This window comes from Ranitomeya variabilis, chromosome 5 (assembly GCF_051348905.1).
Source record: "Ranitomeya variabilis isolate aRanVar5 chromosome 5, aRanVar5.hap1, whole genome shotgun sequence".
Lineage (NCBI taxonomy): Eukaryota > Metazoa > Chordata > Amphibia > Anura > Dendrobatidae > Ranitomeya > Ranitomeya variabilis.
The window spans coordinates 190590791-190609380 of NC_135236.1; the positions used below are offsets into that span (position 1 = coordinate 190590791).

Sequence of the window (18590 nt, forward strand, 5' to 3'; positions counted from 1 at the left end):
ACTCATCTATATTGTATTCTATTCACATACAATGGCTTGCAAAAGTATTCACCCGCTTGGCTTTAACCTATTTTGTAACATTGCTACAACCTGTGTTTAAATATTTTATAATGTAATCTGATTTGTGTGTGATGCATCAGCACTAAATAGTTTAAGTTGGTGAAGTGAGAACAATATAAGCAAAAATTAAATTTATGAGATCAAAGAACTAAAAATTGGCATATGTATATGTATTCACCCCTTTTGTGATGAATCCATTAAAAACTTGTGCACGCAATTACCTTCATAAGTCACAAGCTTTAGTGAAAGAAAGCCCACCTGTGTGTAACCTAAGTGTCACATGTCTGTCAGTATATACACTTTACCTTTTCTGAAAGGTCACAGAGGCTGCAACACTATTAAGCAAGAGGCACCACTAACCAAACAACACCATGAAGACCAAGGAGATCTCCAGACAAGTCAGAGGCAAAGTTGTTGAGAAGTGCAGGTCAGGGTTGGGTTATAAAAAAAATGCCAATCTCTGATGATCCCCTGGAGCACCATCAAATCCATTATCATCAAATGGAAAGAACATGGTACCACAACAAACCTGCCAAGAGGCGGCTGTCCACCAAAACTTGCAACTGTAATTGCAACAGGAGGCTCTACAAAGTACTGACTTTATGAGGGTGAATAGTGAATCTGTCCTATTTGTTGTTTGCTTCAAAATAAAAAATAAAACCAAATGTTAACAGTTGTAGGCATGTTCTATACATGAACTGATGCAAACCCAAAAAATTGCAGGTTGTGAGATAGCAAAGCACGAAAAATGCCAAGGGGTGGGGGTGGGGGATTGAATGGTTGATTACTTTTGCAAGCATTGTATACTGTATTGAATGCACTTTATCCTTCGTTGAAATTTGAGTGTTCATTTAAGAAGTTACGGTGACCATGCACTTTCAATAGCTGTTGGCTGAATGTTTCTTTGGCCAACAGCTGTCATGCACAATGTGGAAAGACTAAGTGCAAAACAAGGGGAACAAAGCCCAAACGCTAGGGAAAGGGGGAGTGGAGACCTCTAGGCTAATCAAATAGCACCCTTCCTACCCTACAGTCCCTATATTGGTTCCACACCAGTCGCCGAGCAGAAAACCTAAGCCCTGTATATCCCTAGAGATAGGTCCTGAATAGAGAAGGGGGTGAGCACTGGTCAGTTCCCACTATACTCTAAAGACAAGAAGGGAGACAAACAAGGGAGAAGAAACTTAGCTTGAGCAGACTCCAGAGAAGTAACACCAAACGACCTTCAAGAGCACCAGAGAGGAAGTAAACCGACTGCTATAGCTCCAAGCCTTCACAAGGGAAAATGTGAATATCACCAGCGGCTCCTTGAAGCAGACAGAGTCTATAACACCCAGGTCCAGGTGTGTCAATTAGGGCAGGAGGGAGGTTGCCACTGGGTCCAAATGTCAGAAGGATTAAGAAGGCGTCTGCAATGCCAAACGCAGAGACCTTCTGCAGCCAGATGCAGAGCGATTGTCTGTTGCCGCTGACACACCCATGACAACAGCTATCTCTAACTAAATTTCTACACACCTGCATGCTCTATTCAACTGAATGTGCATGTGTTTTTCAAGGGGAGAGGGATGTAGGCCACTGCCAGAGACCTCTGATAACAATGAATCTTTTTTGAGAATATACATTCAGGGCATGTTGCCTGACCATGACATGAACATACACAGTCTAAAGTTCTTGGCTTTTAGCAGTCTTACTTTACATACCCTTCTACTGCATTCATATAGCAGCAACATTTTTGGGACTATTTGAAGCAGTGTCCAAATAAGTTTGAATGACTGGCTAGGAAAACAGTTTTATGGAAACTATTGTGGTTAGCTTTACATTATTGGAGCCCAATTTGTAGCTTTGCCTCTTCCGTTTTGCTGGGGCAGATGATTGGTGATATAGCCATAGAGTAAGGAGTACGAGTCAAATATCTGTGACTGCACATCCATGTATGCAAATAGCTTTTTCAGAGAGGAAGTGTCACGCTGCTGCAATGCAGGTAGTTGCAGCCTCCACTAGATGGCAGATGATTAGAATCAGGACTGCACCGAAACAGAGCTGGCCTGCAGTGCAGCAATGGGGCTAGCACGAGAGGCAGCAGAATAGTCAAACAAGCTGGGTCAGATCCTAGACTGTAACACAGTACGAAAGGAATAAGCAACCTCACGGTCAGAGACAAGCCAGGGGATCATTAACAGTCAGGAGCGGATAAGCCAGAAGACAAAAAACAGAAGCAGGTCAGGATACTGTACATGCCAAGTCAAAACCAGGGAGTCCGCACACTATAGAGAAACATTGAGTCAAGATGGGAATAGGGAAAAACAGAGACATGGGTTCAGACACCAAATGCAGCAGGACAAATCAGAGCAATCAGAGTCAGCTACAGCAGCCCTAGGCAAAAACTATAACTGACATCACCTGCAGGAAGCAGCAGCGATAAATAGCCAACCTGAGCCCAGACTTAGGCTTGGAAAGGTTAACTCTTGACATGATTAGACTGGGAAAAAGGGGAAACAGGACTCAAAACCCGGTCTGGATCATGACAGGAAGAGGGCTTGGACTCTAGTGCCACCTATTGGATGTAGCTATCCGCAAAAAATCAATATCTACTCTTTAAGGAGTTTTACCATAAGCACATTGGATTGCTGGCAGATTTTCAAGTCAATTCCAGGGCATCTGAATTCTCTGCAGCCTTGCAAGCATATTGTTTTGTTGTACAGGGAATCATTTCAAAAGTATAAATTATAAAGTTTATTCTGTTCCATATCATTTAAGTCTGGGTTCACCAAATATGAATCTAAAAGAACCTACTGTATATCTACTGTATGTACAAAACAATAATGGTCCAAAATTCCATTTGCGAGGTGTAAGAATCTTGTTGATAGTGATAGGAAGTAATTGATTACAGTTATGTATTCCAAAGGGTGTGCAATCAACTATTAAGATGAGGGGGCCAACAATTTTGTCTGGCCCATTTTGGGTGTTTTGTGTAAAATAGTGTCCAATTTTCCAATTTTTCTCAGTTTTTGTGTTGTTCCAATAAACACAAAGAAAATAAACATGTGTATAACAAAACTTGGATAATTGCAATAATTTTCTGGGAGAAACACTTAACTGACTGAAACAATTTCAAGGGTACCAACACTTTCGTCCATGACTGCATAATGCAAGTAGTACTAAAATAAAAAAAAATACTATATTATAATAAATTATTTCCTTGCCTCATTACTATGAGAACTAGTCACATAACTATGTATATGCTTTGTTACTATGAGCATTGTAGACATTTAGGATCATACAGTAGTTTTCGGGTTTTTTTCTATTCAAAGTGAAGGTGAATAGCTGTACAATGTTTGTGTAACTGAGCAATAATCTTTCATATTGCAGTTCCTTCTCCTCCTGTAATCAACCCACAGACACCCAATTCTGCCACAGCGACATCCCTCCGTGTGTGCTGGAGTCTGTTTTCGGATGACACAGTGGAGCATTATCACCTCTACTATAAACCAGTGTCCGATGTCACTCCAGGAGGGAATCGGGAAGGTACAGTAACTACTGTAAAATAAAAAGTATTCATAGGTGTAATAAAATATACTGTATATACAGCATTCTGCAAAAGTTTTAGGCAGCTGTGGAAAAAATTCTGCAAAGAATGCTCTGAAAAATAGAAGTGTCAATAGCTTATTTTTTCATCAATTTACAACATGCAAAATGTAAATCAAACATTATTGGTGTGACCACCCTTTGATTTCAAAACAACATACATTTTTCTAAATACATTTTCACAATCAGAGATTTTGTAAAATTCTAGTCAGGTATATGAGCAGATAATGATTATCACCTGTTTATGATCACCATTTTCATTGAAAACGAGACAAAGAGTTAGCAATGCAATTTTTAACACCAGGCACATAAGACGCCGTAACATACACACTAATGGACAAGCAAGACAAAATCAACTGACGAAGAACCCTAATAACTGGAGGCGAAGATGTCGTTAAACTGTTAATCGCACATACAACTGCCATAATGTCACAATTAAAATGGACACGTTTGTTTTGGAAATCATCTTTCCACAGATGAACCGCCACCAAAATTGGAAAGATCTCCAGCAACGTGATGTTCTTCACCAACCCAGCCACAAACCATTCTTTCGGCCATCTAGTGGTGCACCACCGGCCCCCAAAAAAGGCCCCAAAACCAATACCACCGGAAGCGTCAGTAAAAAGATCCAAATCCACATTACCCACCACCTCTTCCATTAACAAAGAACGACCATTGTAACGTGTTAGAAAACGGTCCCAAACCTCCAAATTGGCCTTGTGTTCACCCGATAAGCGAACAAAATGATGTGAGGCCTTAACCCTGGCCGTAGCACTAGCCAGCCGCCGGGAAACCCCTCCCCCCCCATTGGGGTAATCCTGCACGCAAAATTCAATTTCCCAAGAAGCGACTGAACTTCACGCAACGGCAACTTCTTCAACCGTCTGGCTCGAGCCACCTCACTCCTCAAATCAGTCACCTTTTCGTCAGGCAACCTAAACTCCCATCGCACTGAATCAATAACGATGCCTAAAAAAGAAATGCTCATGCACGGACCCTCAGTTTTACCGTGCGCCAATGGGACGCTGAATCACTCAGCTATCCTAACAACCGTTTTCAAAAGGAGTTCGCAATGGCTAGACTGGCCCGGCCCAATGCACAAGAAGTCATCCAAATAGTGTATCACAGAATCCAAACCAGACACATCCTGTACCGCCCATTCAAGAAAAGAACTGAAGGCTTTAAAATATGCAACGAGCAACCCATCGGCAAACGTAAAATCCCCCATTCCAATAACAGCCTAACAGCCTCACGCTATTGGGGTGAACCGGTAATAAACGAATAGCAGACTCAATATCCATCTTAGCCAACAACACGCCCCTGCCACAACTACGCACCCATCGAGCCGCCTCATCAAAAGACGTATAAACCACGGAACAAAGCTCAGGGTCGATCCCATCATTCACGGACCTCCCCTTAGGATAAGACAAATGCTGTATAAGCCTAAACTTGTTCAGTTCCTTCTTAGGAACCACACCTAAAGGCGACACCACCAAGTCGTCTAATGGAGAAACGGGAAAAGGTCCAGACATCCTACCTAAGGAAACCTCCTTACTCAATTTTTCTGATAGAGCAACCGCATGCAACTCAGCCGATCTGAGGTTTTTCAAAATCTGAGGTATTACAAAAGTAGGGGGCGGGTATATAGAAACCCTTGCTAAAACCCGCCAACAGCAGCTCCGCCCTATCCCTATCAGGGAATCTATTTAGATAGGGGACCATCACGTCCAGCCTCACCGGCGTCACCCCCTTTGGAATTGCCATCTGGCTTCCCTTTGCTTCTTAAAACATCTGGAGACGCCATGAGAAGAACCATTGCAGTGCGAGCACAAGTGCTTGAACTTACAAGTGGTTCCAAACTTTCACTGGCCCTCATTGAACTTATACGCCGTGTTTCTGACCTCCGGATTGTCCTGACTGACCCCCTGTACCTGAAGAACTGCCTTGCGAGGCGGCCTGGCCGGAAGTACCGGCTCCGCTTTGAAAGGAATGACCAAATTTTGTTGGAGCCATAACACGCAACCACAACCCTATGTCCTTCTGATCCCACCGAATTGCATGACGAACCGCCTTCCGCTGTCTAAACTATTCATCGTAACACAACCATGCTTGCCCCCCATAGGCTCTATGAGCCTCCCCTATTGAACCCATGTAGCAAAATAAGGCAGAACAATTCTCGGGAGCCTTCTCACCAATAACGCTTGCCAGAATCGCAACTGTCTGAAGCCAATTCACGAAAGTCTGAGGCATAAGGCTCCATCTCCGTTTTTCCTCGTCCTCCTTCTTGCTATCTTCCTTCTTATCCAAATTAAATTTCTCCAACGGCAAAAGCGAAAAAATCTCCACGTACTCATCCTTCCAAATCTTCTCACGCACTTCCTTTTTTAAATGAGCCCCCAACGGCCCCTCAAAACAAACAAACACCTCACCACGTGCCTTATCATCCAAGCGAATCCCACCATCCTTTTCCTTCTCGGTCTGCACGGATACAGATACCGGCTCGGCCGACCTGTCCCGTACCGTGGAACCGCTACCCAACAACTCAAGACCCAAATCTGGAGGTCCCACCCAAGCCGCCAAAGGAGATGGCCCAGACCTAACGCCACCCAACCATGTCAACAGCTCACGAGCATTCGACAAAAGCTCCCCCACCCCTTCAACACCACTATCAGCCCTAACGCAAACTACCTCACTCTGACCCACAGACCCCACAGCCTGACTAACAGCAACTGATGGAGACTGTGAGAACGCCGGTAACAAACGAGACATAGACGCATGCTCACCAGGCTGCAGGAGAGCTGTGATCCCCTCAGCCGTGGGGAAGCCCCAGACCCAGGCCCACCGTCTAGTCCGCTTCCATCACATCCTCCCGTCCTATAAAGTCCTGTCCCAGTTGCAGGTAAAAGAAGGGGTCTGGAATCTCCGGCCAGGTCCAGCAGCCCCGCCGCACCTGGAGTGCTGCCTGCTGCCGCATCTAAAGAGCTCCCCCACCGTCTGCTGCCGACGGATGTTGCAGGCCACCCGGCCTGGTCGTCACCATGGTGACCCTCCGCGACATCACACTGGGCCCTAGTAGACCTTGCGCGCGCAGGCCCCATCCCCGAAATGCGGGAGAAGGCCTGACAGCCGCCGCAGGCCTCAGCGCAGCTGGTGGATTCCTCCCAGACCGCGGCCTGCTTGGGCATTTGAGAGCAGGCGCACAGTTCGGAGGGTCCCTGGAGGGGCTCCTGCGCCGCCGCTGGGACGTCTGAGGCAGGTCAGGGGATAAGCGCTCAGGAGGCCTCACGCGCCTGGACCGCCGCTCTACGGAACCGCTCGCCGGGGAACCCCCGCTGCCGCCACCCAGGATACCGGACACCTGGGATTCCAACCAGCCGGGGGGCTGATTTACAGCAGCCGCCGCAGCGGGTCAAGCACCTGATCCACAGAGCTCATCGCTGGTGAGAATGGATGTCCTGCTCCACGGCCTCCTGAGTGGGAAGTGACCAGGCTCCACCCCCCAACACTTTCAAAACCTTTCCATCTAATTCCCTCCCCCTCGATAAACCCCACCTCGCCTACCCCTTTGCTCCAAACCCCCTGTCATGACTGCTTGCACGTACGCCGCTCGTGGGAGGGGGTGGGGCGGCTCGCTCCAGCCTGCTCTGTACAGCAACAAGATACAAGCTACTTACACTGCATCAGCCAGGTTTCTCCCAGGCAAAGATTTCAAAGTAGACAATAGTTTCAAGATCTGCTGTTCAAGCTCCTTTGAAGAGACACCAAAAATTGGGTATTGTTAAAGGAGTTGTCCGGTCCAAATTGATAAGTCTACAGTCACTCTCAGCATCATCCAGTCTCTATTGGATGAAGAGACAGAAATATTTGCACCAGCCTACATTCACAGAAAAACTGTAATTTTACCTGCCGAGTTCCTTCTAAAACTTTGTTCAAGACTACCTAGAGGAATTGATGCAGCTTTGAAGGCAAAGGGTGGTCACACAAATTTTGATTTGATGTAGATTTCTCCTTTGTTTATTCACTTTACATTTTGCTAATTGTTTTAAAAGACTTGGGCATAGCTACAGTGGCATGTCAAAGGTTGGGCACCTCTTGTCAAAATGACTGTTATTGTGAACAGTTAAGTAAGTTGAAAATAAATGATCTCTAAAAGGCCTAAAGTTAGAGATGACATATTTCCTTTGTATTTTAGGCAGAAAGAAATATTGTAATCCTTTACATTTTAGAAAATTGCAAAAAGGTAAATGGGATAATGCAAAAGTTGGGCTCCCTTGGGGAATTGTTCTCAGAAAACTTTGACCAAAGTTTCAGACCTTAATTAGCCTGTTATGGTTATGGCTTGTTCACTATCATCATTAGGAAAGGCCAGGTGATGCAAATTTCCCAGTTTTATAAAAACCCAGCCTCCTCTAACCTTGGGCCAAAAAACAGCAGCCATGCGTTCTTCTAAGCAGCTGCTTAGCACTCTGAAAATGAAAATGGTGGAGGTCCACACAGCAGGAGAAGGCTATAAGAAGATAGGAAAGCATTTTCAAGTTGCGCTTCCCTAGAAATGTAATAAAGAAATAGCAGTTAACAGGAATAGTGAAGGTCAAGACAAGGTCTAGAAGACCAGGCAAAATTTCAGTGAGAGCTGCTAGTAGGATTTCTAGAGAGGTAATTCAGAACCTTGTCTTGACTGTGGAGCGCCCACTAGGGCCATGGGGTACTTGGGCCAGGTCCGGTGGTCGTTAAAGTGGCGTTGACCCGGTCCGTGGCCCTCGATGTCCAAGTTAAAGGAAAGGTCTTTAAAGGGGTTGTTTTGAAAGAAAATAAAGAATGTTCGTGATGCCACCTGTGGTATTTGGTCAGGGATGACTGACGACGCTGAAAGGGGTCCACTGGGGATGATGTTATTGCAGCAAGGATGGTATGGCATTCTACAGGTGAAGCTTAGTCCCCAGGGCTCCCGGTGTGGTGGCAAAGATGATAAATGGTGTAGTGCCAGAAAGAAGTGGAGGACACAAGGTTGCAGTCTCTTTACCTTTTACTGCTAGTATGCAAGCACAGTCCAGAGTACCGGTAACAGGTGATGGTGAGGTCCAGCCAGCCTGGAAGCGATTTGAAATCCCCTTAGCCAGGTGGGGTTGGAAGCCTTCTTTACTGAGCTGTAGTGTGCGTCCCTTGCTGCCTGAGACTTTGCATAAGGTCCTCTCTCTCTCTGTCCTATTTGTAGGACAGTACCGGCATGGCAGGCAACTTGAGCCTTTTTACAGGTGTCCCTTCTCGTGGTGACTCACGGCTCTATATGTGTAAAGATTATAAGGAATAACTCAGGAGACTCTTTGCATGGAGCAAGACAACTACAGGACACAGTTTTATAAGTGGTAAAGTCTATATTATCACACAGTGATTCAAACAGGTGCAGAGAGAAACTCAAGTCCACAACACTTGGTGTAAATATTAAACGCAGCTTAACAGTCTATAGGAAACTTCAGAGGAAAATGCAATCACGCAGAAAGTCTATGAAGCACAATTATTCTTAAGAATACTTGACACAAATAAGTCCTTGGTAGTCCAAACACAGATAGATATGCTTATAAGGCAGTTCAAATAATATCTTAGCACAACCAGGGAGGCCTGGGTAAAAGTCTCAGGTTTAAGCAGAGCAGCAACAGCTTACATGTCCAGCAAATGCAGATGGAAACAAACACAAGCAGCCAGATGGAGAATTACTGGAAACCGATGTATGCAGCAGAAACTCAGAGCTGAGTAGCAGGATCTCCACACAGGTTCACAGGAGCAGGTGCAGGTGCAAAGCCAGGGAGTCGTCAGGAGCTGGATGCAAGGCAGAATATTCTAGCACAGACTAAAGGCTGGGGTGGAGTTATATAGCAGGAAGACACAGTGCACATGAGACCAAAGATGCCATCTTGGAAAAGGGCAGTAATGCACAAAAGGTATTCAAAATGTTCAGAGTCCTGACATTATGCTGCTGTGCCTTTGGGTGTAATGGTGGCCAGGAGACTTGAAATCTCCTGCCCACCGGTTTCTGCTGTGGGGCATACAGTTACCCCCACAACCTTGGAATTCCGGCCTCCGGTTTCTTGGGTTGATTCTAAAATGAGCCCTCTCGCAGCTTCACTCCCAGTATATTTCCTCTCCTTTGCCTCTTCTCCCCTCACTGTCTCCTACAGACTGCTCTGTCAGGAGCTGCAGAAACAGATGTCTTCTCAGCTCCAGTTCTTCTCTGACTAAATTCACTCCTCCTCCAAACCAGAATATATCTAGGGAAGCTACCCTGAAACCGGGTTCAGAGCTTCCCCTTCTGGCCTGGAGTCACAACAGTGTTGTATGTGCATGTTACCTGTTAAAGGGATCCTTGTCGCTTCCAGACATGGCATCATCCTCCCCGAGAGGAAGGCAATACCACTGTGGTACCCGAACCTCTGGGGTGCCACAACTGCAAAAGACCTTCAGATAGACTTAGCAAATTATGGAGTTGTGGTACATTGTTCTACTGTTTAGAAACATCTGCACAAATATGGCCTTCATGGAAGAGTCATCAGAAGAAATCTTCTCCTCCCTTCTCACTATAAAATTCAGCATCAGAAATATGCAAAAGAACATATAAACAAGCCTGATTCATTTTGGAAACAAGTCCTGTGGACCGATGAGGTTAATTAAAACTCTTTGGCAACAATACAATGATCAACGGTATTTATGGAGAAAAAAAGAGCACAGAATTTCAGGAAAAGAACATCTCGCCAACCATTAATCATGGGAGTGGATCAATCATGCTTTGGGGTTGTGTTGCAGCCAATGGCATGGGGAATATTTCAAGGATAGAAGGAAGAATGGATTCAATAAAATTTCAACAAATTCTTGAGGCAAACATAACACAATCTGTAAAAAAACTGAAGTTGAAAAGAGAATGGCTTCTACAAATGGATATCAATCCTATACACACACATTAAAAACCGCAATATACTATTTCAAAAGGTGCAAGCTGAAGGTTTTACAATGGCCCTCACAATCCCCTGATCTGAACATCTTTGAAAATCTGTAGCTAGACCTCAAAATAGCAGTACATGCAAGACAACCAAAGAATCTCACAGAACTGGAAGAATTTTCCAAGGAAGAAAGGATGAAAATCTTTCAAACAGGAATTGAAAATCTCTTGTCTGGCTACAAAAAGCGTTTACAAGCTGTGATACTTTCAAAAGTGTGTGCTATTAGGTACTAACCATGCAGGGCGCCCCTTTTTTGATACAGCCCATTTTTCTTTGCATATTTTTTTAAAATATAGAAGATGACATATATTTGCCTAAAATACAAAGTAAATGGGTCACCTTTAACTTTAGCCCTTTTAGAGATCATTTCATCTTCAACTTGCTTAACTATTCACAATAATAGCAATTTTGACCAGGGGTGCCCAAACTTTTACATGCCACTGTATAGTGGGCTCAATTAGTACCCAGGCTGTGGATCCTAAGTGGTTCCAAATGGTTCCTTTAACCCATATGAGAGTACCAATACTATAATGATGATTGTACTGCAATATTGTTTCACAGAATTTATGATAAGAGCCAAAGAAACCTACTGCACAGTGTCCAACCTGCTGCCAAACACCCAGTATGAATTCTGGGTTATTGGAATAAATGCTACTGGTGAGAGCCCGGCAAGTGAAAGTGCTGTGTACGTGACAGGTAATTCTAAGCACCCATCAATTCTGGGTATATATAAAACGGGATGGTAATACTCACTGCACAAAGAATAAAGAACTGAACTGTTCAACAATGCTAATATATCAGAGTTGGGCTTAATCTGTTTCCATAGAGAATACACCATGAATAATTGGGCTTGGGAAATGTTGGTATTGTTCTAACACAGTTTTTTTGCTCTTAGCATTATAAATTATACATCAACAATAATCTTTCCATTATGTGTTCTCCATTTTGTTAAAAGGGGATTTCCACATAGAATTAATAGCTGTGATCGAACACAAAGAACCTTGTATTCCCACCCTATCTAGTAATATATAAGCTCTATGGGAGTAATGGAGATGCTGAGACCTGTGAATAGTCCAACATCACACATGCCCAGTTGCCATTTCTTTAAAACTACATATGGTTTGAGGAAAAGATGATCCTAGAAACCTGACTTTAGTGTTGAGGAAGTGATCGGTCCTTAAAGGGGCTGGATAACCCACTTCATTTATGCAACATTTTTTATGTACCTAGTCAGGGGCAAAATGCTTGTGGTTGGAATTCCGTTTTGAGTTGCAATACAAAATAGCAGAGGTTATCAAATCATTAGCGAGGAGAGGATGCATTTCAGCAGTCACAATGATGTACCGGTACTTTATGTTTGTAGCACCAGCCCCTCCTAACATTAAAACCAGGGAATGTCTGAGTTGTCAGAACGCAGCTTTAATCTGCTGGGAATCCGGGAACATTAACCCCGTTGAATCGTATACAGTGGAAATACTCAAAGTGGCAACCGAGGCACAGGATAATTTGGTGACTGAGTAAGTACAATCCCTGCACCCGAGACAAATTATGTATGATAAACTGCTAGTGAAAAGTCTTATTACCAAGGAATGTCCAGAGGGAACTGAAACGTCCCTCAAGTCTCTAAGAATCTTTACAATGTCATTTCTATAAGCTGTTGTGAGTGCACATGTGTGTAGCATTTTTTCTCGCTATCATATGAAACTTTTCATTTTTTCACCAGTTTTAGCTTTTGCATGTTTCACCTCTGATTGTAAGTTTGTCTTGAGCTACTGGCACAGCCTCAGGAACAATTGATATTAACATTGTGAATTTATAGGATAGATTACTCATGCTTACCTTTATACCAGTGGTAACTTGCTTGTAAAATGAGACTATTGAATCCTCATCTGAATATTCACAATATATACACATTACATATTGCATTAATATTAAATATTGCTATCACAGTGACCCTCTTCTACGTCATCCACATGTTCTAAGGGAGCAAACGGAGAAGTGTTGTGTTGTGAGGACGGATTGTTTAACAATATGTAAGAGAAATTCACGAATTAGAATTCAGAATAGGTTTGCAGCTTAATATTCTGTAGAAATACTTATTTTCCTGTTATTTGAAGGTGTGACGCACATAATTCGCAATTTCTTTCACAGATCTATTGTTGGGATTCCCATCTGTGAATGTCTCATCCAGCTGAAGCCTAATGAGACTTATCGCATTAGCGTCAGAGCTGTGAATGTCGGAGGCCCAAGCGAGAGCAGCAAATCTGTGTCCATTCACACTACAGGTAGTAGAGCAACACCATCAGCGGTGTGGATTGTATTATTACTCTTCCTGTGAAGCACGTCACATACTATATTAAAGAAGTATAAAAAACAGATTGCTCAGGGGCATGAAAATCCACGCGTTTCTTAGCAAAGAGCCTCTACACAGAGAAGAGAGCAGCGTCTCTAGTGCCAGCTATACGAAATAGCAATCCTAAAAGAAACTTACAATTACCATGTGACTTAAGATATACCGCCAAAACCAAATCTCCATTTACATACAGTACATACAGTAGGAGAATTGGTGGCTGGGCGAGAGGACTTTGATAGGCGTTTTAAACAGGAAACTTTGAATAGGTGGCACTAGATACCGTGTTCTCCTCCTCAGTGAAGGTGATATGTGCATCGCATGTCCTATAAGTCTCCCAACCCCAATATAAATTTTCAATTTTATTTGGCACATTGGTGTACACAGGTGTAAAATGACAAAATAGTGAAGTGGCGTCCTCATCCTCATCTTCTGCTGTTATGGTCTTAGTTTATTGGCTGAAGTGCTTACATCATGTCTCTAGTGGACATCACCACTGCAACAGATCACCGAGCTAAGCGGCTTGTGCAGTATACTGTTGACTAGTGATGAGCGAGTATACTTGTTGCTCGGGTGGTCTCCGAGTATTTGTGTGAGCTCGGAGATTTAGTTTTTGTCGACCCAGCTGCATGATTTACAGCTACTAGTCAGCCTGAGTACATGTGGGGGTTGCCTGGTTGTTAGGGAATCGCCACATGTATTCAAGCTGTCTAGCAGCCGTTAATCATGCAGCTGCGGCGATGAAAACTAAATCTCCGAGCACTTTCAAATACTCAGAGACCACCCGTGCAATGAGTATACTCGCTCATCACTACTGTTGAGGTCAGTGATTAGCTGCAGTGGTGATGTACACCGCACATATGACATCAGAACTGCATCCGATAAACAAGGACCAAAGCGGCGGGGAAGAGGATTGTGAGTACATCACTTGTTATTTTACACCTGTGCAGACCTATAGGCCAAAATAAATTGAAACAGGACAATCCCTTTAAGCAGAAACTTTACCTCGGTTTTCTGTTACATCATATTTATAGAATATATTTAGGCATAAGCACACAATGCCTATTTCTGGCATGTCTGCTCCAAAACCCATGTGAAAAAGTGCTTAAAAACAATGCTGAAAAGAAAGCACATATAACCTGCAATGTAAAAGAACTTGATTTGAATATGTTCAGTGTTTTAGAGTTAATTTTAACTAACACCATGAGGTTTCAAAAGTGATCTGAGTCCTATATTATCGTATAATAATATTATATAAAGAATGTAAAATATTGTAATGTAAGAAAAAAAAACAAGACAAAGTGTCATGAACAGTTCCACGCAAAGGACACCAAGAATGATGCTTCAGGAGGAATACCATTGGCATTTTCCTGAAGTCTTTTCTGTTGGCAAAACTCAGCAGGTCTGCGGATTTCGTTTTATCATCCTCATTGTTTTTTTATTTCCATTAAATATTTTTCCAGTAAATATTGTTAAGATAACTAGAAAGAGATATGGACTGAACATTCGAATATTACACATGTATTGCGGCTAGGCCAATATTTACAAGGTTCTCCGTTAACATTTTGCTCATAACTTTTAAGCAGACTGCAACATCACCATCGCGGCAGACAGCGCAGTGGAACCACTGTGCCCCCATGCCAGCAGGAGTAGCGACCCAGGTGCCCCATAGCACTCATGCTGCCAGTCAAAAACCCTATGCCTCATGGGTCTGAGTTACACAACACCACAACTCCATTTGCTTCCGCTTTCTTATCCTAAGTCACATGTCTGCATATGGAGTTTCTTATCCGAAGTCATGTGGTAAGGCTTGTTGAAAGGTTAATATAGACTTTTAGGATTGCTACATCTAATATGTGGCACTAGAGTTCTAGTTGTCTTCCTCTCTAAGGAATCTATTTGCCTAGTTAAATTCCCACATAAGCATTGCATGGCCTATTAGTCTCCTTACTCTGGCTTTGTACTCTATACAAGGAGAAACATTCCCCCTTAGAATCCCTCTGAAAAGGCTATTTGCATTTTCATAAACTAGACTTGAGAAAACCACCATATGGCAAAAAAATCCTCTCTGGAGTGCTGGGGTCACCTGTCAATCATCAACCCCTTTCCAATGTAGTATGTACATTTATGTCATATATCGGGTCCCTCTCTTTGAAGCAAGCTCAATAATTAAGCCTGCTATATTGACAGCAGATGATGAAGTAACGGAAGTGGTGGAACCACTGTGTCACGGCCTGATGAAAGGCTGCAGGGGCATGAATAGATAGCACCTGACTCTTCACTAGAGCCCCTAATAGTGGGAATAGGCTTGGCTCTCAATGGACACCAGGAAGACAGACCTTGGATACATTGCAGCTGACCCCCAAGGGACAAGTAGCTTGAATGGCCCAGTAGGAGAGTATAGCTGATATACGCTGGCAGGAACAGAGGAACCACAGATGCAGATGGGTACAGCAGGTGCTGATATGCAGACAGGCACAGCAGGTACTAGTTGTACCCAGGCTCGGACTGGCCCACCGGAGAAATGGCGGATTCTCCGGTGGGCCCAGGCACTGACACCAGCTGGCATACTGGCCAGCAGCTGCCTAGGGCCCCCACTGCTCCAGGAGCCCCCAGCTAGTGAGTCAAGGGGGCCCGCCCTGTGCCAGCGTAGCAGGAGCTTGAGACAGGATGCTAAAGCAAAATGAATATTCACGCTTCCCCACGCCCCTATGGGCGTGGAGAGGTGTGAATACCATTTCTCTTTAATAGCGGGCAGCGTTTGCTGCAGGCTGCAGCTAACACTGCCCGCATGTAAAGCCCCACCACCGCACCACACACGCACACACAAAGCACTGCACCACATACATACATACATACATACACACGCAGGCACACAGAGCAGCACATCCCGGCTTCCTGCCTGAGACAGGCAGCCCAGCTGGATGATGTAATCATGCAGCGCGCTGTCTGACAGAAAGCTGCCGGTGAGGAAGAGGCTGCTGGGATGTGATGCTGCTGCAGGGAGGTGAGCTGTGCTGTGTGTGTGCCTACGTGTGTGCATGTGGTGCGGTGCTTTGTGTGTGAGTGTGAGAGAGTGATGATGTGTGCGTGTGTGTGTGGTGGGGAGGCAATGATGCAGGTGACGGGCAATGATGGCAGTGGGGGAGACAATGATGGAGGTGATGGGCAACGATGGTGGGGGAGGCAATGATGGAGGTGATGGGCAATGATGGTGGGGGAAGCAATGATGGAAGTGATGGGCAATGATGGCGGTAGGGGGAGGCAATGATGGAGGTGATGAAATGGACAATGATGGTGGTGGGGAGGCAATTATGGAGGTGGGAGGCAATGATGGTGGTGATGGGCAATGATGATGAGGGGAGGCAATGATGGAACTGATGGGCAAGGATGGTGGGGGAAGCAAGGATGGTGGGGGAGGCAATGATGGAGGTGATGGGCAATGATGGTGGGGGAGGCAATGATGAAGGTGATGGGCAATGATGGTGGGGGAGGCAATGATGGCGGTGATGGGCAATGATGGTGAGGGGAGGCAATGATGGAAGTGATGGGCAATGATGGTGGGAGAGGCAATGATGGTGTGATGGGCAATGATGGTGGGGAGGAAATGATGGAAGTGATGGGCAATGATGGCGGTGGGGCGAGGCAATGATGGAGGTGATGAAATGGGCAATGATGGTGGGGAGGCAATGATGGAGGTGATGATGGAGGTGATGAAATGGACAATGATGGTGGTGGGGAGGAGGCAATGATGGAGGTGGTGGAATGGGCAGTGATGGGGTGGTGGGGGAGAAGGCAATGAGGGAGGTGGTGATGAGGACAATGATGGGGGTGGAGAGGAGCTGCATTATACTTTATGAGGGGCTACATTACAGTGCCTACAAGTAGTATTCAACCCCCTGCAGATTTAGCAGGTTTACACATTTGGAATTAACTTGGCATTGTGACATTTGGACTGTAGATCAGCCTGGAAGTGTGAAATGCACTGCAGCAAAAAAGAATGTTATTTCTTTGTTTATTTTTTTTTTTTAAATTGTGAAAAGTTTTTTCAGAGGGTCATTTATTATTCAACCCCTCAACCCACCAGAATTCTGTTTGGTTCCCCTAAAGTATTAAAAAGTAGTTCAGGCACAAAGAACAATGAGCTTCACATGTTTGGATTAATTATCTCTTTTTCCAGCCTTTTCTGACTATTTAAGACCCTCCCCAAACTTGTGAACAGCACTCATACATGGTCAACATGGGAAAGACAAAGGAGCATTCCAAGGCCATCAGAGACAAGATCGTGGAGGGTCACAAGGCTGGCAAGGGGTACAAAACCCTTTCCAAGGAGTTGGGCCTACCTGTCTCCACTGTTGGGAGCATCATCCGGAAGTGGAAGGCTTATGGAACTACTGTTAGCCTTCCACGGCCTGGACAGCCTTTGAAAGTTTCCTCCCGTGCCGAGGCCAGGCTTGTCCGAAGAGTCAAGGCTAACCCAAGGACAACAAGGAAGGAGCTCCGGGAAGATCTCATGGCAGTGGGGACATTGGTTTCAGTCAATACCATAAGTAACGTACTCCACCGCAATGGTCTCCGTTCCAGACGAGCCCGTAAGGTACCTTTACTTTCAAAGCGTCATGTCAAGGCTCGTCTACAGTTTGCTCATGATCACTTGGAGGACTCTGAGACTGACTGGTTCAAGGTTCTCTGGTCTGATGAGACCAAGATCGAGATCTTTGGTGCCAACCACACACATGACGTTTGGAGACTGGATGGCACTGCATACGACCCCAAGAATACCATCCCTACAGTCAAGCATGGTGGTGGCAGCATCATGCTGTGGGGCTGTTTCTCAGCCAAGGGGCCTGGCCATCTGGTCCGCATCCATGGGAAGATGGATAGCACGGCCTACCTGGAGATTTTGGCCAAGAACCTCCGCTCCTCCATCAAGGATCTTAAGATGGGTCGTCATTTCATCTTCCAACAAGACAACGACCCAAAGCACACAGCCAAGAAAACCAAAGCCTGGTTCAAGAGGCAAAAAATCAAGGTGTTGCAGTGGCCTAGTCAGTCTCCTGACCTTAACCCAATTGAAAACTTGTGGAAGGAGCTCAAGATTAAAGTCCACATGAGACACCCAAATAACCTAGATAACTTGGAGAAGATCTGCATGGAGGAGTGGGCCAAGATAACTCCAGAGACCTGTGCCGGCCTGATCAGGTCTTATAAAAGACGATTATTAGCTGTAATTGCAAACAAAGGTTATTCCACAAAATATTAAACCTAGGGGTTGAATAATAATTGACCCACACTTTTATGTTTAAAATTTATAACAATTTAACTGAGCAACAAAACTTTTTGGTTTGTAAGATTTATGCATCTGTTAATAAATCCTGCTCTTGTTTGAAGTTTGAAGGCTCTAACTTATTTGCATCTTATTAAACCTGCTAAATCTGCAGGGGGTTGAATACTACTTGTAGGCACTGTATATTCTGTGGGGGACTGCATTATTCTCAGGGGACTACATTATATTCTGGGGGGCTACATCATACTATATGACCTCCCTTGAGAAAGCGGTCTGTTGTGGACGCGAAACACGCGTTAGGGGGCTCTCTTTACAC

The 18590-nt window shown here is 44.6% G+C and overlaps 1 protein-coding gene across 3 annotated transcripts in view; it reads left to right on the forward strand.

Moving 5' to 3' along the window:
- The window catches only part of FSD2 (fibronectin type III and SPRY domain containing 2), a 60495-nt gene that overhangs the window by 24142 nt on the left and 17763 nt on the right, over window positions 1-18590 (forward strand). For all 3 annotated transcript variants that reach the window (XM_077263653.1, XM_077263652.1, XM_077263651.1), the window contains exons 7-10: window positions 3430-3585; window positions 11199-11333; window positions 12001-12154; window positions 12789-12922. In XM_077263653.1, the coding sequence (XP_077119768.1) occupies window positions 3430-3585; window positions 11199-11333; window positions 12001-12154; window positions 12789-12922 (579 nt within the window). The remainder of the gene's footprint in view (window positions 1-3429; window positions 3586-11198; window positions 11334-12000; window positions 12155-12788; window positions 12923-18590) is intronic.